At 46.0% G+C, this 22,664-nt stretch overlaps 1 protein-coding gene across 3 annotated transcripts in view; it reads left to right on the top strand.

Moving 5' to 3' along the window:
* Grhl1 (grainyhead like transcription factor 1) overlaps positions 1-22,664 on the top strand; it is a 49,363-nt gene that overhangs the window by 5,327 nt on the left and 21,372 nt on the right. For all 3 annotated transcript variants that reach the window (XM_027424687.2, XM_027424686.2, XM_027424688.2), the window contains exons 3-8: positions 434-504; positions 3,889-4,279; positions 5,627-5,703; positions 7,278-7,434; positions 7,847-7,958; positions 9,162-9,256. In XM_027424687.2, coding sequence (XP_027280488.1) covers positions 434-504; positions 3,889-4,279; positions 5,627-5,703; positions 7,278-7,434; positions 7,847-7,958; positions 9,162-9,256 — 903 coding nt within the window. The remainder of the gene's footprint in view (positions 1-433; positions 505-3,888; positions 4,280-5,626; positions 5,704-7,277; positions 7,435-7,846; positions 7,959-9,161; positions 9,257-22,664) is intronic.

Below are 22,664 nucleotides of genomic sequence, written 5' to 3'. Positions count from 1 at the left end.
GGACCCAGGTTCAGTTCCCAACACCCATATGGTGGCTCACAGCTGTCTGTAACTCCAGTTCCAGGGAATCCAGTGCCTTCCTGAACCTCATAGGGGGCACCATTCACTCATTTGGTGCACGGACATAGGTACAGGGTAAGCATTCATACACATAAAATAAAACACATATCTCGAAATTTTTCAAAAAAGAAGAAAAAAATCCTCACTCCTGTGACAGAGTGAGTTTGTGATGCCCACTTCTGTCTGACAGTTGCTTGTCACCTCTTGCAGTGGTAACCAGGCTGTTACCTCCTTCAGAGCAGACTGGCGCTCAGCAGACAATCAGAAAATGAGTGAACAGTGAGTCCACTGAGAAATAAAACATTGCTTCTTCAGGTGAAGGCTTCTCCCCTGGAGAAGGACTGAATCCCTTTCATTGGTGTTAACGCTTTAGGTTCCCAGAGAGCGCCGGTCTTCTGCAGCAAAGCCAGAGGGAGAGCACCCAGAACCAGAGCACAGCAAAAGGTAAGTTTGGCAGCCGGTATACATTGGTGTACATTGTAAAGAGGTGGGCAGGCTCCACCAAGTCAACCGGAAGGGCCTGGTAGAAGAGACTGTGGAGTGGCCGTCATCTCAGCATTAGATTCTGTTGCTGATTTGTCTGCTACTCTGTGAAGTTACTGTTTATTTAGGCAGTGTTCCCTTTCCTAGAAAACATATTCATCAAGCTCTTCTCCAAAGGGATGTTTTTAGTAAAACCTGAAGTGTTTATTTATCTAAAGGGGGATGAAACAGGGGAAGAGTCTGAAAACCACCCAAGTGTGGTGGCACACGTCTGTAACCCCAGCACCTGGGAGGCTTCAGAAGCAGGAGGCTGGGGAGTTCTAGCTAGCCTGGACTCTTGGGAGAGCCTGCTTCAGACAAAGCAAGGCTTGGGGTGTAGCTTTGTGATGCAACACTGCCTAGCATGGGCATGGTCCTGGGTTTAATCCCCAGATCTGCAGAAAGAAAATAAAAACAGCAAAACAACAACAACAACCAAAAAACCAGAAAGACACCAATGATTCCAGAATAGTTGCCTGAGTAAAACTCAATGAGTTAATGTCCAAACTCTCTTGAAGACATTTTAGGTTAAAACTTCAGTAAATTAGTTACAACTCAACCTTATGGTCACAAAACATTTTTAAAAGATACACTTTATATTTATTTATTTTCTTTGTGTGCATGAACATGTTTGTGCATACCAAGGCACACATGTAACAGTCAGAGGATAGCTTAAGAGGCAAAATAGCTCTTGCCTCTCTGTGGCTTCCTGGTATCAAACTCAAGTCATCAGACTTGGTGGCAAGCACCTTTACCCACTGAACCATCTTTATGGCCCTAAAAGCAGCTTTTAAATTGACCCATGTTGGGCTGGAGAGATGGCTCAATGGTTAAGAGCACTGGCTGCTCTTCCAGAGGACCCGGATTCAATTCCCAGCACCCACATGCCAACTCACAACTGTCTGTAACTTGATTTCCAGGAGATCTGACACCCTCACACCAATGCACATAAAATAAATTTTAAGAAAAGAAAAAAATTAGATTAACCCATGTTTTGTTACTAATAAAAATTAAAACAGCTGGGCATGGTAGCAGATACCTGCAATCCTAAGGAGCCTGAAGCAGGAGTTCAAGGCCAGCTTGGGCTGTGACAGCCAAATCCCATCTTTCAGGGAAAGGGGACAGAAACTGATTTAAGGAATGAGTAACAGTTCATATTCCACACCCCTGACAATTATTTCTTTACTGTGGCTGCTGCGCTTACAGTTACAGATAGTTTTTGAAAGTGTGCATTTATTCCATGTAATTTGTTTCATAAATATTCTCCATGTTACTATTTAAAACTTCATGATTTTGTTTTGGAGAGTGGCTTATGTATAGATTTTATTTTTTACTCATTGCCATGAACCTTTTCAAGCATGATAAAAGGAGAAATGCTAGAAGTGAGCATATATTCATTGCCAGCCTCAACAGCTGTAATGGTGAGACTGCTCTTCCCTCTTCCTCCACGATAGAATTAACTCATGTTTTATTTTATATACTTTTGCTGGAGTGTCTGGAAATAAATTCAAAATGCACTTACATTTGCAGCCCTGTCTAGTCTTTTGATGTGACACAGCCACAGGAAAAACCTTTATTTTGAGAATGGGTCTCAAGTTGTCCCGGTTGACTGCAGCTTCCAATCCTCCTACCCCAGCTTCCTGGCGTTTTCTTTACTATCAGTCCTCAGAAGTGAATTTACAGTTCAGAGTTTGAATAGTTTTACTGAACCTGGGATGTATAAAATTGCCTTTGTTTTGTTCCTTGACATTTTCAGTTTGTAATATTTCAGAGAGCTTTAAAAATACTTTCATGGACCGGGGAAGCTTAGTGGAAGAACACTTGCCAAGCACATACAACAGGGCTCCAATTCTGTCCCCAGAACCAGGAAAAAAGACAAGGCAAACAAAACACTCCACATTTAGGGCTAGAGTGACAGCTCAGCAGGTAAAGGACCTGCCAACTTGTGTTCTTGCCTCAGAACCAGGTGGAAGGTGGTGAAAAAGATAGGAGAGACTGTGCCATAGAGTTGATGTCTGACCTCAGCAGGCTGCTATGTACATATCACACACATGCATACTCATGGAGCTGTACACACATACATACACACACCTATACATGTACACAGAGGTGTACACATATACATATACACACACATATACACGGAGGTGTACACACATATATACACACATCCCTATACATGCGCAGAGGTGTACACACACACATATATATACATACACACATGCGTATGTGTACATAGAGATGTACACACATACATATACACACATTAAAAATGATTTTTAAAATTACAGTTCATATTAATAAATATTAAACCACAATTAATTTTATATAAAATATCAACAGATAAAGTATGATAATGAGTTTTCTTTGGGAAAGTCAAATGGCATCAGTATTAGAAAGCAATGCTTGGCAGTACCTCCTTGTGAGCATCTGTGTGCAGGTGTCGTTCCCTGAATTCTGTCCTCAACACCCATGAGAGAGGACAGACATCCACTGTGCTAGATAGTTTTTGTCAACACAAACCTAGACAAACCTACCAGGGCAGAGGGAATCTCAACTGAGGAAATGCTTCCAGCAGATTGGCCCGTGGACATGTCTATGGGGCACTTTCTGGATTGCTGATTGTTGCAGGGCCCAGCCTACTGTGGGCGGTGCCATCCCTAGGCAGGAAGACCTGGGCTGTACAAGAAAGGTAGTGAGCATGTAGGAACAAGCCAGTAAACAGTGTTCTCCCAAGGTCTCCTTGAGTGTCTGCCATGGTGTCCCTTGATGATGGACTGTGACCTGCATAGTGTTTTTCACAGCAACAGAGATGCAAACTAGGACAAATTGTTTTTGCATTCCACAGATAAGAATGGGGTCCTGAGAGACAAAATAGCCTGCTCAAACTGACACACAATTTGAACCGGGGTGGTCTCACTCTGGAATCTGTGAGCTCACATCTTCAGGTTTATAGTAAAATATGAGGAGCTACACAGTAGGATTATTGGGAATAGCATGTCCTGGAGGAGCACTCTGGGTCCCTTCTGAGAAATTGTGCTTTCGATTTGGGTTTTGCTTGACTGATGGCTGTGAAGTCTTCATGGGGAATGGGCCCTTCCTCCATTCCCTGTTTAGTTGGCTTCTGTCAAGTGTTCTGCTACTGTGGGGAGCCCAGACCATCAGAGTAACAGGTTGTCTGTACAGAGCATTGCTCAATATGTGTGAAGCCCTGGTTGGGCCCCCAGTACCTGCTCCTCCCAAATCATCAAAGCCCTGCATCAGCACCAAGGTTGAAAATACGATGTCCTTTCTCCTTTCTTGAAGAAGCAGCATGCCAAATGTGACGGAGCAGCCCCTCCTTTCTGCTGGAGAAAACAGGGTGCAAGTGCTGAAAAACGTGCCCTTCAACATTGTCCTCCCCCATGGCAACCAGCTGGGCACTGATAAGAGAGGCCACCTGACAGCTCCTGATACAACAGTCACTGTCTCCATAGCAACCATGCCTACTCACTCCATCAAGACAGAAATTCAGCCACACGGCTTTGCTGTGGGAATCCCCCAATCGGTGTACCATCCAGAGCCCACCGAGCGTGTGGTGGTATTTGACCGCAACCTCAGCACTGACCAGTTCAACTCCAGCACTCAGCCACCTAACGCTCAACGGAGGACTCCAGATTCCACCTTCTCGGAGACCTTCAAGGAGGGCGTTCAGGAGGTACAAAAGACAAAAACATCTTCCTAAGACGGCAGCGTGTTTGTCTAAGTATTGGGTTCCACCTTTTCCTGGTTATGTAAGCTTGAAACTTAGCCCAGAACGAGTGGATCAGGAATAAAAAGATTTTTTTTTTTTTTTTTGAGAGAAAGGCCCATAGGTATAATTTGTAAGCTAAACCTACAAATCCAAAAATTATCATCAAGGGCACATGGGTAATCTTACCAACAGCTGAGTTAACAATTATGGTTTCTACTGAGAGATTTGCTGGCAAGAGAGAGAAAGGAAGCCCATGCATAATCTTCCACTGACCACAACTGTGTTCCTATAGTATTTCCTATAGCTTTCATCCTAGACCCAAGCAAGCTCCCGAGCTGGCCTATGTGGCAGCTGTCATGTTGTCACTGGGTGCTGCTTATTCTGTGGTGTAATATAGAATTGCAGGTGGTCATGGAGCGCTCTATGATTCCAGTGAATTGGAAGGGTCTGGTCATGGAGACGGCACTTGGGGAGAAGATAGGCACTAGGGTGTTGGAGGCGATCTTAATGCCCCTGGAGAGTCTTCTAGGTGTGAAACTTACACTGTCCAGGAAAGGGTAGCAGACTTGTCCAGCCCTGGTGCAAACTTGACTCTTGGCCCTTGCATTTTGGCTGCAGATTCTAAACTCTGAACATGTGATATATGGGAAAGATAAGGGAAGGAAACTAGTGGATCTCAGGCACTGTGTGTGCGTGCATGTGTGTGTGAAGAGTGTGTGTGTGTGACAAGTGTGTGTGTGTGAAGAGTGAGTGTGAAGAGTGTATATGTGTGAAGAGTGTGTGTGTATATGTGTAAACTGTGTGTGTGTGGAGTGTATGTGGGAAGAGTCTGTGTGTGAAGTGTGTGTATGTGTGAAGAGTGTGTGAGTGTTAAGAGTGTATATGTGTGAAGTGTGCGTGTGTGTGTGTGTGTGTGTGTGTGTGCCTGTGGTTATTCACATGAGTGCTATTAAAATTAGATATTTACCTTTTATTTTTATTTATTAGTTTTTCAAAACAAGGTTTCTCTGTGTAGTCCTGACTGTCCTGGAACTCCCTCTGTAGACCAGGCTGGCCTCGAACTCAGAGATCCACCTGCCTCTGCCTCTCAAATGCTGGGATTAAAGGTTTGAGACATCACCTCCAGGCTGATATTTTTTATAACTTTTCTTAATTTAATTTTTTTTATAGATCTAAAATTCTTACTTTGAAAAGAGCTTTAAAAAGAGTTGTGGGTTACCGTACACCACACACTGTATCCATATCAGACCTTGGTCATTAGTAACCATAATGATAGTTAAATGGTCGTGGCTCACTACATTGCTATTTCAGGTTTTCTTCCCCTCGGACCTCAGTCTTCGGATGCCGGGCATGAATTCAGAGGACTATGTGTTTGACAGTGTTTCTGGGTAATAGTTGTCTTTTTATTTGACTTTTGGATTTTCAGCCTCTGTGATCACTTCTCTTTTTGGTGCATTGGTCCTGACAAATCTGAGGTGGCTTTGGCATGCTTTCGCCATCTTGTGACTCTGCCAGCTGTGGCCTTACCTTGGGTAGGGAACTTTTCCTGTGGTGATCTGATGTGGGACTCTGGTTTTTGGCTTCCTTGGCTCCTGGTGTTGGTGATTTTCCTTCCCTGGCTCCCTTCTGGTGTGGTGGGATGGAATCTGAAGGAGAGGGGTGGGGATTAAGGTAGATCACCAGGGCCATCTGTTCCCAAAAGTGTGCAGATAGCTGTCAGTTTGTGGGTAAATTAAGTAGACAAAGGACTTTATTGTCCTTGTTAATGATAAAATAAACAAATGTAACCTTTTTTCTTAACCTGGCAACTTGTTTTTAGCTTAGCAAAATTGTGCCCTACTCTGGAAATAGCATTTTCTAGGTTCATGAGACGTATACTAACACCTCAAGATTATTTAAAATTTCATTTTTTATTTTATGTGTCTAACTGCACTATATTTTGCAGGTTTTTTTTTTTTTAAGGGGCCAGTGAGATGACTCAGTGGGTAAAGGGTGCTTGCCACCAAGCCTGATGATTCTAGTTCAATCCCTGGAGTCCATAAGGTAGAAGCAGAGAAATTCCTACAAGTTGTCCTCTGACTGCCACATACATACTAAATAAATAAATAGAGAGATAGGTAAATAAATAACTGTAAGGACTTTGGTTTTTCTGGATTTGTGGGATTTAGACTTCCTTTCATAAGTATGTCCCAAGGCTCAAAGATCACAAACTCACAAACATTATGGTTTGGGATAGAACTGGCAAGCTTTCTCTGTGACATGTCAGATAGCAAATATTTTACGCTCTGTGGGCTAGATAGTCTCTCCAGTGTTGTGATTAGCCAGCTTTGATTTCATAATGAAAAGGAGGTCTGCAGATAAGCCATAAACGAGTGGCAAGACTATGTTCTCTAAAACTTTATTTGAAAGCATAGGTGTAATTGGCTGAAATCCAGTCTAGGAAAGTTCTGAGTGGTTGTGTAAAGTAATAGGAGACATAGGCAATCATGGAGTACCTGTCTTGAGACAAACGTGAAAGCTACAAGAAAGTGCTGGCAGACAAATGACCAGATGCTGTGCTCCGAGCCCGCTTGCAACCTTTGTTCCATAAAGACCAACTTGGCAGCAAGTCCCGGGAGGTTCCTGCCACCACCGGTTCAGTTCCTGATGTTATTTGTAGCCCAAGCATCCAAATGCCTAGTTGTTGACATTACGTCATAGAACTTGTAATTGATATTTTGTGGCCCACAGTCTGAGAGTCTCTGGTCATAAAGCCCTTGTGTTTAGGATCCTGTTTATCAAGAAAAGGGGACAAGTGCTGCTTCTAACATGGCACAGTCAGCTGGGTGTTCGCTGTTGCTTTTCCATTTCAGTAACCTACACACACACACACACACACACACACACACACACACACACAAAGGTGTGTACTGGAAGCTTCCAAGAGACTGGCCCCCAAACCTGTTGCTTCTTTGCCCTGCAGGAACAACTTTGAGTATACCCTAGAAGCCTCTAAGTCACTTCGGCAGAAGCAAGGGGACAGCACTATGACATACCTGAACAAAGGCCAGTTCTATCCTGTCACCTTAAAGGAAGTAAGCAGCAACGAAGGGATCCACCACCCAATCAGCAAAGTTCGAGTAAGTTCTGTACCTAATTCCATTCTTCTCCCAAAAAGCTTCTGTCGGGTGACCCTAGGCCCTAATATTTCCAGGTCCTTGTCACTGCATACAGGGCTGGTGGGTTGTTTTCAAGGACTATTTTTACTTTCATTCCTGTCTTTGTGTCTGTGCCTGTTAGCGATGCCCTTGGGGACATTGGCTCCCTTGGAACTGGAGTTACAGGCTGTTGTAAGAGGCCAGATGTGGGTGCTGGGAACAGAACTCTGGTCCCCTGGGAGAGCAGCAAGTGTTTTTAACCACTAGGTCATCTCCCCACCCCACCCCCACCCCAGAGTGTTGCTTTAAGCCTTAACTGTAAGATCTAACAACAAACGACTTTCCCTGAAGCTGCTCACCCCCTGGTATCCTTATGCTGCATTCTTGTTCCCAGAGCGTGATCATGGTGGTTTTTGCTGAGGACAAAAGCAGGGAAGACCAGCTAAGACACTGGAAATATTGGCACTCCCGGCAGCACACGGCCAAGCAGAGGTGTATCGACATCGGTGAGTGGCCAGGAGCCCACCTTCCCTCTTAAAGGTTCAAGTGCCCGCTCTGCCAGATCCAATTATTTTTGGCCGTGATGACCTTCCTGCCGAAAGTGTTTGGATTTTGGTGCCAGCCACAGATGTGTTCCAGGCAGTGTCCTGTGCCTCCTGGAATCAGGGCTCCGTCCTGACTTCCTTCTCAGGGCCTGTGCCAGGCATTGGTTTGCCATGTGATTCTGGAGCCAGGAACTTTATTAGCCAGCTTACAGGAGTGTCCCACTTTGAGCCTTTATTTCTTTTGATCCCCTTCTTTGCTGGGGATGGAACCCAGGACTGCACACATGCCAGACAAGCAAGCATTCAACCACGGAAGTACACCCCCACCTCAGTCTGCACATTTTTGGGGGTGCAGTAATGTCTTTTTTAGGAGATGCTGGGATTTATTTAGAGATAATGATAAGGAGGTTTCCAAACATGCAAAAGGAAATCACTCCTCCAGCTATGCCCTGAGCTAAGTTGCTGAATTCGATCTGTAATAATAACCCAGTGGTGGATGCCCACGGTGCAGCTCTATAAAGCATCTGTTCTCTTCCATTTCCAGTCCCACACAGCACTATCATCTACCAACAGGTGGCCATCCACCTGGGGGCTCCTGCCATCATCTACCCACAGGTGGCCATCCACCTGGGGCTCCTATTTCTTTATCTTCTGAAACTCTCTGGCTCTCTTTTCTGTAAGAACCAGAAGAGCTGCATCTCTCTTTGTTGCGACAAGGTCTTTCTATGTAGTTCAGTCTGATCTCAAACTCATTGCATAACCCAAGCTGCCCTTGAATTCACACCAAAATCTTCCTGTTTTGGCCTCCCAATTTCTGGGATTATAGGCATGTGCCTCCACACCCAACTTAGAAGAACTGAGTTCCACGGATCAATTTTGGGACCCTAAGACCATTGCTTAAACTTTTTAAGGCTTAAACTTTTTAATTTTGATTCAATGATATGGAATTAACTATATCTAAGTTTGTTTCTATTTAAAAAAAAAAAAAGAGTCCTGGGATTATTTTTGCCTTCTTTATTTTGGAATTTCTTTCAACACAACAAAATGCTTGTTCAAATCCTTCAGAGGATAATGCAGAAAACTGAGTGTTTCTTGGTCTGCTATGATCTCATGTTGGAACTAACAGTTGTGACTCTCTTTTTCTCATCCCGTTGCCTCCTGTAGCCGACTACAAAGAAAGCTTCAATACCATCAGCAACATTGAAGAGATTGCTTATAACGCCATCTCCTTCACCTGGGACATCAACGACGAAGCAAAGGTATTTCATAACGTCAGGGTGTGTCCCTTCCAGCTGTTAGAAAAGTGGGAGGAGCCTCACGATTTCACAGCTGATCTGTTTTCCCCTCCTGGATGTTATGAAACTGTCCCTTTCAATTCCCACCCTCCTCCAAAGCAGCGTTTTTTTTTTGTTTTGTTTTGTTTTGTTTGGGGGGGGGGTGTTCCAAACAGGTTTTCTCTGTGTAGCTTTGGAGCCTATCCTGACACTCGCTCTGGAGACCAGGCTGGCCTCAAACTCACAGAGATCCACCTGCCTCTGCCTCCCGAGTGCTGGGATTAAAGGCATGCACCAGCAATGTCCAGCTTTTTTTTTTTTTTTTTGACATCCCTCAAGGCAGGGACCAGTATGTGAAACCTCCAGGCTGGGTTGTCACCTGCCAGTGTCTCCTGTGTGACCCCCAGGTCCTCCCAGCCATCCTTCACTTGGCTGCACTTCCTCATTTGCAGAGTAGCAGCCACACCCTGCCCTGCATCCATTCACAGTGTTGTAAGGATCAGTGCAACGCCACCATCAGCCAGGTGGGGTTCCTGCAGAAAGGGCAAAGCCAAGTTACCTGCAGTTCTCATTCCTCACTGTTGCCAAACACCACCATGTAAGAGCCTTCTGCCTCATGCTTTTACAGTGCACGGTTGTTGCAGAGTCAGAGTCACTTGGATGATTTTCTGGGGCTTCTCGGGGATTCTTAGGGACAAGAAAGTATATTCTTAAGTTATAGCTCCCTCCCTTCCCATGGCAGTCTCTCCATTCTCTTCCTTAAAATTATTAGAGTTTGCTGGGTGGTGGTTGCGGTGGCTGTGGTGGTGCACAGGTGGATTTCTGAGTTCAAGGCCAGCCTGCTCTACAGAGTGAGTTCCAGGACAGAGTAACCCTGTCTCGAGAAAAACAAAACCAAAAAGTGTAGAATTCTGGCATCTAGTTACTTTAAAAATCAGAGCAAGCACCAGAAACGCTTGGACAGGTGTTGGGGTAAGATCCATTGCAAGCTTAGTGATGCTTTTCTTCCAGGGTTCCCATGCACAGTCTGATCAGCTTTCTGCTATTATTCACCCTCTCCTCTTTAGTCCTCTACTTATTCAGCAAGAATTCTAATCTTTATTGAGAGTGTGGCCCTTATAAAGCAAGCCTGAGACTCAGGCTTGATTCCCAGCATCTCATACCTACTCTCCCTCAAAAAGAGAATTTGTTTTTTAATTAATGGGACAAGATATTACATTAGAAGCTTAGGGTTGGTTACCAAGGCTTCAACTTCTATTTCTTAAAGTTGCTTTGAAAAGTAAAATAATGTGTTTGGGTGTGGTGGCACACACTTTTACTGAAGCACTCAGAAGGCAGAAGCAGGTGGATCTCTGTGAGTTCCAAGCCAACCTATTGTACATAGTGAGTTCCAGGCCAGAGCTAGAACTACATAGTGAGAACCTGTCTCAAAAAAAGGAAAAGAAATCAAATAATGAGGTTCTTGGTTCTCGTAAAGTTAGTTCTCCTGTCGCTCGTGCCATGGTGGTTGTATCTAAGGCAGAGGACATCCTTCCACCACATGAGACAGTCTGCAGGGGGCTGTGTCAACTGTCTCCTGCCAGCCCACACCACTCCATCCAAATGTCAGTCTGCTGCTTGGTTCGGAGCGGTGGGTACTGGATTACGTTTTAGAGGGGTTGCTGAGGGAAGCGAGCCCGCCACTTTCCTGTATGTTTGTCTCAGTTATTTTGAAATTTAAAACAGCAATAGGACTTAGTGCTTGGCTTCTAAGAAGCCAGGTAAGAGGAGCTGGCTATGCCCTCTGGGTGCTCCTGGCCTCGGGCTCCTGAGAAGTGCTTCTTGCTTCACACTGGGAACTTGTGGAAGAGCAGCAAAGAAACCCTATACTGAATTCTCTATTCCGATTTGTGTGTGACCTATGTCAGTCTTTAGCTGGGGGTGGGGTGAGGGGGTGTTCTGTCTGTTTGTTTTTTGCACCTTTACTACCATTGAAAATGCAAAAGGCTGATGAGGCCAGTTCTGCCTCTAATGGGTGTGACCGGCATTAATAAGCACTTGTCAGGGCCTCAGAGATCTGGGCTGGAAGGACCTGCAAATGGGCAGGAGCTCTGTTTGCTTGATGCGTCACTCAAGGGTGGGAGTAAGGAAAGCTGAGAAAACAGGTAAGGACAGCTGAAGGCTGACAGGAAACTGCACCAGGGAGAAGTGTTCCCTGAGGAGGAGTGTCTTCTGCCACATAACATGGAGGCAAAGCTAGCTCCTTAACCACTTAGAGTCTGCACACAGCCCTCTTCTACTCCCAGACATGGTGGTGTGCCATTTCTTAATGAGGCTTCTCCCTTTTGAAGCTGATAACAGACATCAGTTTCAACCATGTGCTGGAATCCAGCAAGTCAATTCTTTGCTCTTCCCAGCCAAGTCCATGCTTCTGTTTTCATACTTAAAGTAATTACTGCCTGAAGGTAGCTCAAGTGAGTAGGTGTGCACGCAGAATCCTGTAGAGTTGGGTTGTTTTGTTTATTTACTTATGAAAGTACCTACCTTCTTAAATGGCTCCCTTTCTCGTTCTCACTTAGGTATGATCGTTTTTAATTAATTCATTGTTGTCTTAGTAGTGCTGAGGAGTAAACCCTGGGCTTCATGCTTGCTAGGCAAGTGAGCTCCCAGAGAGCTATACTCCAGCCCAGCTTATGTTAATTCCTGATTGTCTCCCACAAATGTCCAGGTTGGTGGGAGATGAATGGCATTCCTTTGCTCTGACTTCCAATGGCAGCATACACTGTCTGGCATGCCAGGTTGAGTAAATCCAGATCTCTGGTTCAGTATCTCTCTGAGTCCTACCTATTGGTGGGCTTCTGCCTCTTCATTTGATGCCACAGTTTTGAGAATAAGCAAAGGTAAATCCTGAATGTGCTACTTGGGAAAATGCTGCTTCAGCCTGGTCTCAACTCACAGGGTGCCTGTGCACACGAGGCTCATGGGTGTAAGCTGGAACCTGCTAGTGCCATGGAAGCATTAAGGGAAAAGCCATTTGTTTTTGAAGCACTGATAGAAAGGGGTGATGCTTTGAAAACTAGGAATGTCTGGGTGTGGTGGCACACACCTTTTACCCCAGTATTCAGGAAGCCGAGGCAGGCAAACTTCTGAGTTTGAAGCCAGACAGGTTTAAAAACCATAGCGAGTCCCAGGCCAGCCAGGGCTGCATAGTGAAAGACATTCATTGGCAGCTGGATGTCTTTCTAAAGACTTAGAAATCTATGGACAGGTTACAGTTCAGCCCATTGACCTTCCTCTAGGCAGCAGCTCCGATTTCTTCCCAACACTGTGTAGCCTAGCTGGGCTACTGGCCATAGTTCAGCAGGAAGCAGCAACATCTGCATTTGGACCTTCAAAGATTGGCAAGGTGTTGGAGTGTAGGATTCATAGGGAAAGACATGAGGGCCCTCTCACCCAGAGAAGAAGGGATGTGAGGGGCAGGCATACAGCAAAGTGGGTGCGCATTCAGCTGTATGGACATTTCACCTATGCCAGCAGGTTCCTTCCCCCCTCAGGAGCCAGACTTTATCCAGCTAGTGGCTGACCCTACTGACCCTGCAAGGCTAGCTGCAGACTCCTAACTCCAGGTCTGGGGTCCCAGACTGTACCACATAGGTCATGTGTTAAATGAACTTTTGGGGAGTAGCCTAAGACCTTAAGTATAGCATCAACATGTCGAGGGAAAATGTGTGCATTACTTTACATGTGAAGTTTGGAGACAGAAGATTCAGTCAAAGTTCTGCAATAGTTCTAGCAAGAGGGAAGAATTGTGGTTCTGCTGGAGCTCCTGGCCTAGAGTCTGCTCTTATCTGCCTTGGATCATAACCCTTGAGTACTTCTGGCAGGGCTGAGGTTGGTTAGTGATAGGAAAGGAGAATCCTAGAGATCTAAAATAAATAGTGGGAAGAGAAGTGAGAGGGAGAACTAAGTCCTCTCTGTAACTGTCACTCACAGTGCTAGGGCCCTTGCCATATTCACACTCCACCCAGCACCATGCAACAGCGCTTAACCCTCTCAGGGTCCTGTTTCTGCTTGTTGAAACCGGGCACCTGAGGAGCAATGCTAGACCCGGAAGTGGATAGCAAGTACTCCAGCTGGATGTTACTATTTGAAGCTGCTGTTACTGGTAGGACAGCACGGTGGACTCACTAATAGAAATTACTCTAGAAAACACTTTTGCTGCTGAGAAATAAGTTTGCATTGGATGATAGTAAGCTGAAGAGGAGAGGAAATTATAAACTGGAAAGCAATTGGTCCTGGACAGCCATCGCCAAGGAAGGTCATCTAGCGGCAGCCCTCGAGTGGCTCTCATCACAGCCAACTAGGGGAAGGTGGTGGCAGTTGAAAGCACACCTCGAGGTCTCTTTGTTGTCTGCTATAGATGTGGTCTTCATGAATATTAAATAAACTATTTAGGGACATGATGGACCCCAGGGACACAATCTCTAACTAGGAAGTTTCTCTAGGGCCGATCTAAATGGTCAGCCTTCAAGGTAGACTGTGTTGTGGCTAAATTCACATGTCCCACTCAGAAACTACCAATACCAAAGAGCTCCCTGCCAGGCGTGGGTCAGGCCCTGGGGTGGGTGGTACCCAGGGTGCTTGCACAGAGCCTGGTGTGAATTGCCTAGTGTGCCTCCTGGGGGGCTGGAGTCTGCTTGGGCTCTGGGTCTGTTTACACCACTCTGCTGCAAGGCCCTTGATGCTCTTTGTGACTTACAGTCAGATCTCTAGAAGGAATGCAGCTAATTAGTCTCAGTGTGTGACCAGGTTGCTTCATGACCAATGGGAAGGCAACTTTCCATGCTGTGACCCATCTGTGGGTGTGACAGATCAGTTGCAACACACTTTTCATCTCTTTCTAGTTAGTTTCCTCCCATTTCTTGCCTTCCATGCAGGGCCTAGGCTGAGGGGATGGATAGGGCAAGGGCAGTCAGAGGCACAGTGTCCTGGAAAAGCTGTGGGGTCAGAGTGTATGCTTCTGCTGACTGCTCGCTGTAGTACGGCTGCTTTGAGAAGGTATTCACCAGGCTCTAGATGGTTGTTCTGGAACACAAGTGTTCTGTCATGGAAAGGCTCGTGTTACAAAATAAAGAGGATTTAAAAATATGACACCTACCTTAAGCTTTACCATGAGGGTTCTTGTGTTTAGGTGAAGTGACATCTTTCCTTTTGTCTCTTAGTCATGGCAAGAGCCAGTAGAGTTCCTGGGGCGGGACCATCTAGACTGGAGGCTGTAAAAGGGGTGTGGCCACCCTGGTAACTTGAACTTGGGATGTTTTGTGTGTGCTTGTGGGGTGTACACTTCTGAGTTTAATGACAGTTTGTTGTTTTGTCTAAGCATAATGTTTGGAATTCATTGTGAGAGTGGTTTTTTTAAATGTGTTTGGACTGAACACATTGCTTGCATTTAAAGGGATTCCATTCTAGTGAAGCATCCATCGGGTGATATTAAAATAAGGCGGTGCCATGCTTGGTTGCATTAAGCTGGGACAGGTTTGGTTGGTTTCACAACTTTAAATTTCCAGTGCCAATGGGAGGACAGGAGGGAAGAAAGAAATGAGTCACATATGATGCTTGTAATTGCAATTAAATGCTGGGCAGGGGACTCAAAGCTAAAGTGTGTATTTGCTGGGCCGCCATCAGGAAACACTGTTACTTTTAAAAGAAAGGACATGGTCATTGGGGTAGTGTTGCTTGGGCAGAGCCTAGCAGTCAGAGATCAACCACCAGGTCCACATGGTGGAAGGAGAAAACACACCCCCACATGTTTCCTTTGACCTTCACAGCCTCACACACATATACTAGATAATAAATATTCTTAAAATTACTACAACAAAGAAGTGACTGTCAGAGCCTAGGCAGACCATGAGTTATCTGAACATAGACACGTTCCACCTCCAGGAACACTCAAGGTAGCCAGCCACCTGCTTAGCATTTACTTGATTACAGAGATTTTGTCTTATGTAGTTTAAAACATCTATTTAGGGTCGAGGAGGTGGCTCAGTGGGTGAATTGAAGTACCCATGGCAAAAGCCTTGTGTGGCTGTGCACATCTGTAACACTGTTGTAGATGGCAAAGACAGGAGGATTTCTAGGATTTGCTGGTTGCTGGGCTAGCTCCAGGTTCTGAGAGAGACCCTGTCTCAAGGGACTGAGACAGAGTGTTTGTTGACAGCAGAAGTAGTCACCCTCCTCTGGCCTCTGGGTGCACACACCAACACACTCATTCAAGTAAAAATTTTAAAAATCCATCCACGAAAGAGAGAGTGGCATGCCTTTACCAAGCAAGGCATCTAAGAGTTCGTCTATATTAAGAATACCAAAAATCACTTCAATGAGGCAGCTGCCCTGGGTACCACTGCAAGGATGATCGCTCAGTGGGTGTCTTTCTTTAAAAGCTAGGTCTTTGGGGCTTTGCTGTCATGTTATCTCAGTGTGTGTGTGTGTGTGTGTGTGTGTGTGTGTGTGTGTGTGTGTGTACACGTACGTACTCTGCAGTGTTCAAGCAAGTGGTTCTGTCTAGTTGTAAACTGAAACACTCTGAGCCATGGCGGAACTTTAGAACTCAGGGTAACAATATGAGCATTTTATTCAGCATGTGCCTGAGGGTGAGGGCTGGCCAAAGGTGTCTCTGACTGCTGCGGAGACTCTTGGCACCTGAAGAAAGCCTCGGTTTGGTAGTGAAACCTTTATCCTGTGGAACGAGTTTCAGGCACCCCTGTCTATTTAGACACCATTTGTGTTGTTGCTTGAGTTATGTGTTTTCTTTTTTCGGGGGAGGTGGAGCGAATTTTTATCCTTCCTCCCCTCTGCCACCCTCAGGAGACAATGAGCTCTTGTGTAGAGACTTCTCATTTGACAGCTTGTCAACCTAACCTGCCATCTCGTGTTTCTTCCTGGAAATCCCACCTGTGGCTTTCTCTGTCCTTTCAGTCAGGTTTGCAACTCCTATGTTTTGTCTTGTTTTTTTAAACTTTTTTTTTTTTTTTTGGTAGATTTGCAACTTTTAAACCAAAGCAGAACAGCTGTGGCACTGGCCTGATGGAGCCTTGGAGTCGGGGGTTTTTACAAGTAGCAGCCTTTCCCACAGGTCCCCTGGCCTCTCCGACTTAATTCGCAGACTCCCACCTTTAGCCTGTTTCCTTTAGTGCGTCTAGAACATTTGGTTGGCAGTCAGCTCCCCAGCGAGTCCCCTCTGTGACCCATGGGCTCACTCACCTGTCCTATTCTCTGCTGTGGGGATGGAATGTGGTCTGTGTTTGCCTTGAGTCACGCCCCCATGCAGTTCTGCATATTTCAGAGCACACAGTCTGCTTATTTGGGACAGCAAGTGCCAAATGACTACATCTGCCAAGTGTCCTTAGGTTCAACAGGCCTTGCATATGGAACATAAAAGAGGAAAGGGGAGCGGGCTGGTCCCTCCAAATGTTTTCTCCTCCATGTCTCCCTCTCATTTATCTCGGTGACTTTTCCCCTGGCTCTCTGCATGGCACAGAAACCGAGACACTGTGTGGGCGGTGTGGGAAGCAGGCTGTGGCAACAGCCCTGCTGACTCGAGCTTGTTTCCCCTTCAGGGAACGCCCCTCCTGGCCGTGGGAAGACTGCGAGTCAGTACTTTTTCTCCTCCCACGTCCCTGCCTGCCCCACCCCTTCCTGCCCATTCGTCTCTTTTCTTTTGTTGGTCATTTGATAGTCTGAGAAGCAACCGAAGTGTTTCAGTGGCTGTGCCCTTGAAGCCCTCCGAGCAGCTCAACAGTTCGTGGTGACTGTAGCCTTGTAGTTGTAGTTGTGGTGTAGTTGGGACATTTCGGTCACCTCCCATCAGAGCAGGTAACAGGTGTGACGCACCCCAGATTATCAGTGGCATCAGTAGTGGAACCGGACGCTGCTGCTGAGTGGGTGACTCAGTCTCGATACCGCCTCAGCACCACACACTCATTAACTGCACGTGGACTGGGCAGCCAGGGAGTGGAGGAGGCACAGACCTGCGAGGGAGGCTGGTTTGTTTGTTTGTTCTGGGGGAGGGGGCTGTGTGAGCCCAGTAAATGTTCCCTGCTAATTAGACCTCAGTCAAGAACTGGGTCGTGATTTATAGTTTAAAATCTTGCCTACCCTATCAGCTTCGATCCAGGTTCTTAACCTAATTGAAATGCACTAGAAAAATGGTGATTTTACTCCCTTTAAGTAGTTCTATTGGGAATGAGGGAGAAATGTTACTTACATTTTCACTTCAGCTGGCAGTCAGTTTCTCCCTGAGAAGAGCTACTTAGATCTTTATAATAATTTGGATAATTAAATTTAAACTTATCCTATAGTTTCTACTTCCTTTTAGAAGATAGATTACATTCTAGAAAGGATCTTATATATTGTCTGTATCTGACTAAGTTGAATTTTGATTGATATTTTTTTTTAAATGAGATTCCCAGAGGCCACTGGGACTGTATCCAAGATGGCTGTCTCTGTGTCTCCTAGAGCCATGTGGCCATCAGCTAAGTCCTGTGACTCATTTGCAACAAGTAGGAAGCTTGGCAGAGAGTAGCTGTTTGGTTTGAAACATGGAGACCTTTAACTCCATGCCTCATGATCAAGGTGACCTTTGGCTTTGCTTTCTGTCTGGGTGTCCACTGTCCCCCACTGCCCCACTCCTCTGGGTTTCCATTGGTGCCTCCCCGTAGGTGCCCGGCCTGGTCAGGCATTGGCTCTAGAGTCCTGAGAGCAGGCTTTGCCATCCATTTTCCCTGTCCCCATCAGTGCTCTGTAACCCTGAACCTCACAGCTTGGCCCTGTCTGTCTCTAGTGGATGATTGTGAGAACCAGAGACCGTGGGTAGTGTTGTATCTGGGAGAAGGGTGGCTGTAGGAGATTAGTTCATGTGGAGAATGTCACATGGTAACTGTCTTCAGTTACCATGGTAACCTCACCACAGCATCTTCCCATTGAGCCCACCTACTTTTTCCTTTCCCCTCTGTCAGAGCTTCTCTGGTGTGTATGGGTCAGTTAGACCTTTTTAGCTGGGTCTTAATATACAGGTAACAAGTAAAGGAGGGGCTCTCAGCTCTGAAAACCAGGCCTTTCCCACAAGTCAGTCTGCAGTGTCAGAACAAAATGCCATTGGTTCACCCATAAACTTTTCTGGACGAGTATGACTGTTTCTAAAATCCTTCCAGGGAGTACTACACAGAACCAATGCTTTGCTACGGGGGCAGAAAAACTGGCTTGAGAGGCTGCATTGCAAAAAGCTGTCTTCCATAACTGATCAGCCAGCCAGCCAATCACTTGTGCAGCTCTGGGAGGGGACAGGCATGATTGGAGCAGGCAGCCTGGCCTGAGGCATCCTCCAGACTATGATGCTCATGGCTAGTAAAGCTACAACCCGCTCTTGGGTCTGTCATTAGCAAGCCAAGCACCCTGTTCTTAGGAGTTCCAGGGAAGATACATTTTCAGCCAGGGATTTATGGGCTGCTGAATAGTTTGGCAAAGCTCGTTTGAGATGGAGTGTTCTCTCTGCCCATCTGAGCTGCTGCTGTGAGTTTAGGTGAGAACGAGGCAACTGAGCAGCCGGGACTGAAAAGGGAGCTGACATATGAGGACCCAACATGGCCATGGGGAGGGAGAAACAATGGTGGACTTGTGCTCTGAAACTCCAGGGTCACACTGTAGACTAGGAGAGCTGTAGTCCTTACCCTGCCTGTAACTGTGCTGCGAAGCTGCAGGTGGTGGGGTAACATATTTCATCTATGCTGCCATGAAACACCATGACCAGAAGCAATGTGGGGAGGATTTATTTGGCTTACACTTCCACATCACAGTCTATCTCTCAAAGGAAGTAAGAACAGGAATCTGGAGGCAGGAGCTGATGCAGAGACCATGAAGGGGTGTGGCTTACTAGTTTGCTTCTCATGGTTTGCTCAGCCTGCTTTCTTATAGAACCCAGGACCACCAGCCCAGGGATGACAACCCCATCATGGGCTGGGCTCTTCTCCACTGATCACTAATGAAAAAAAAAAAAAAAATGCCTACATCCATTCATATAGAGGCATTTTCTCAATTGAGGTTCCCTCCTTTCAGATGACTCTCAATTGTGTCAAGTTGACATAAAGCCAGCCAGCATAAGTACCAAGTAAAAACCCGGGCTGAAGAGATGATGCACTGGGTGATGTAATGCAAGTTCTGTTACTGTCGAAAAACACCATGAACAAATGCAGTGTGGGGAAAAAAGGGTTTATTTCACCTGTAGATTACAGCCTATCATTGAAAGACAGCAACGCAGGACTCTGGAGGTGGGAACTGAAAAGACCATGGAGGAAGAGTGGTTACTGGCTTAGTCCCCTGGCTTTCTCACCTACCTTTCTTATACAACCCAGGCCCACAGTGGGCTAGGCTTTTGTGGTGGTTTGAAAGAAAACGACCCCCAAAGAGAGTGGTACTATTAGGAGGCATGGCCTCAAAGGGTCTGTAATATAGGATGCTGAGACCACAACCCAAGAGAGAGCCCAAGTAAGCCCCTCCTCTTCCTCATAAGGAGTCAAGTCTGCACACCGAAGCCACCACTCTAAGGCCATTACCTCAAGTCTCTTGTCGGAACAAGATGCCGCTCTATTCCCAGGCATGCTCACAGGCCTCCCTGGTGGAGGCAATTCCTTATTGAGGTTTTTCCCTCCTGGTGTATCTAGGTTGGTCTCACCAGCACAGTGGGTAACTCATTTGCTATGCAAGTGTGAAGACCTGTGTTCCATCTTCAGAGCCCTTGTGAAAGGTGTATGCCATCAGACCCAGCAAGAGACCGCTCTTTATAGCATGAAGTTCAAGTGGCCTGGGCAGAGAGCAGCATTCCTGGGAGCCATTGTTCCTGCCTCTGGCCCATATCACTGCCTGCCTCAAATCTTCACTTCCACATAGCACACATGGTGTCTGCAAGCACATCTCAGGTCTGGGCACTGGGCTTGCTCTCACAGTCCCTTCTGCCTCCTTCCTGTGTCAAAGAACCTGTTCTAGCACACTGTGTTTTACTAGTTCCCTTTCTGCTTGAGAATTGGGCCCTTTGAATGAGATCTTCATGTCTTAAGAAAGAAAACAAAGCCAAAGCCGGGCATTGGTGGCGCACGCCTTTAATCCCAGCACTCAGGAGGCAGAGGGAGGCGGATCTCTGTGAGTTCAAGGCCAGCCTGGTCTCCAGAGCGAGTGCCAGGATAGGCTCCAAAGCTACACAGAGAAACCCTGTCTCGAAAAACCAAAAGAAAGAAAGAAAGAAAAAATGAAAGAAAGAAAGAAAGAAAGAAAGAAAGAAAGAAAGAAAACCAATCCAAATTGTCAAAGTGTGATTCCTGTGGTGACTTCCTCATTATAGTACACTGCATCATGAAAGCCATAAGCACACTGCATCATGAAAGCCATAAGCACACTGCATCATGAAAGCCATAAGACATTGTTTTTGCCCCCACAGCAGGAACTTACAGCAGCATGCAACCTTCTACCTAAATCTCTCAGTGAAGAAAAAAAAAAAAACAAACGATGCCAGTCAGTCAGTGGTCATACTCCTTGTACTTGCACAGAAACACGGAGTGGCCATCCCCAACATCACTATAGTTATTTAAGGCCAGCCTCTTTGTTGTTCATGGGAAACACCAACGGGTAGTGAACACCACATTGATCAATACTGTCATTCAGGATCTGGCTCAGCTCCTTGGAAGTTGCGTAACTTTTGGCTGATGGAGTCCAGGTGTCTTGTTTTCTGAAGGCGGGCGTGGGGGGGGAAGGGAGGGGTGCCAGGTGCTGAGCAAGTGCTACACCTCTGAGCAGTGTCTAACCTAGAATTCTGGGTGTTTTGTGGATATGTGTCCTTTTCCATGAATTAAGTGTGTGGTTCAAAGTTCCCGAGTTTCTCCCTACAGATGAAATGCCCTTGTCAGTTACATGCTGACCTAGTCTCTTTACAGTCATGGGTTTTGCTGGGACTGTGCTCAGATCTCGGTTAGGGAAAAAAGAAGAAGAAGAAGAAGAAGAAGAAGAAGAAGAAGAAGAAGAAGAAGAAGAAGAAGAAGAAGAAGAAGAAGAAGAAGAAGAAGAAGAAGAAGAAGAAGAGCCCCTAGAGAATTGGATGAGGCAGAGGCTCCAATCTATATTTTTAGTCTTGTCTGCTTTGCCCGCTGGGAGATGGCTCCTGGATGGGCATTTCTGAGTGCATGTCCTGCCTCCTTGTGTCTTTCTTTGCTCCTCTCTTAATTGGAGAGTGGACATGGGAGGAGCAGCCAGCTGTGTGAATGGAGCTGCCACGACACTTCTGGAGAATCCTGCCCAGCAGTTAGGGGTATGGGAGAACATGGGTGAAACCCCTGAAAGGTCAGTCCTCTACTAACGCTAACATACATCCCTCACTTTCAAGCTGAGTTTGCAAACCAATGGAAATCTTTTTAACTATTCTGAGTGTGTGAATTCTCAACCAGGAATGAGGAACTGTCCTAGAAAAGGGGGCTGGACGGTAACAAAGAATCTTGCAGAACATATTTGGCCTGTTCAGTAGTTGGTTTTTGCGGTTAGGGGTTTGTTTTTTGTTTGTTTTTAGCTTTTTATTTCCCTAATAACCATTTTGGGTGGGAACCTAAGTTGTAATCTTTTGAGATTAATGTTGATTGGTTGAATAACATCACACTTTCCTTCAAAATAAGCAACAAGGAAGTGAAGAAACAAAAGTCAGCATTGAGAGCTCCTTCTACAGTAGAGGCCTTCCCAGCACTCTGAAGAAGGGAACTCGTATGCCAGCCTTTCTGCAGACTTTAGCTGTAGAATTGAAAGTGGTGCATGTGTGTGCGTGCTTGTGTCTGCACGCTCATGTGTGTCCACATGTGTTTCATGGAGGAGAAGGGTGTGTCACTCTGACTCTGATGGCTTCTGTAAGAGACTGAGTTTATCCTGTGATGCTATCGGCGGGATTCGGCTGCTGGGAAGAATGATTGGAATGCTTATTTTATACAGACGGGATTGCCTTGGTCCATTCTTATTCATTCGGGATATGCAATCGATTGATCTTTAAATTACTTTATGTGTTTGGGTGTCTTGCTACTTCCCTAAGCCCTCTTAGTATAGCTAGCCAGACAGTGTGGCTCTAGGAACCCAGTGAAGCACCATCAAAGCCCAGGCTGGACAACTTGTAGGAAATGAACACTGTATGCGAGCCAGGCGGTGGTGGACGCATGCCTTTAGTCCCAGCACTGGGGAGGCAGAGGCAGGCGGATCTCTGAGTTCATGGTCAGCCTCGTCTACAGAGTGAGTTCCAGGACAGCCAGGACTATGCAGAGAAACCAAGAAAATAATAATAATAATCAAAGAATATGCATTAAGTATACACATGCACCAGGTGTTAGGAGCAGAGGTG

The sequence above is a fragment of the Cricetulus griseus genome, chromosome 7 (assembly GCF_003668045.3).
Source record: "Cricetulus griseus strain 17A/GY chromosome 7, alternate assembly CriGri-PICRH-1.0, whole genome shotgun sequence".
Lineage (NCBI taxonomy): Eukaryota > Metazoa > Chordata > Mammalia > Rodentia > Cricetidae > Cricetulus > Cricetulus griseus.
This window is presented reverse-complemented; position numbering and strand designations above follow the sequence as displayed.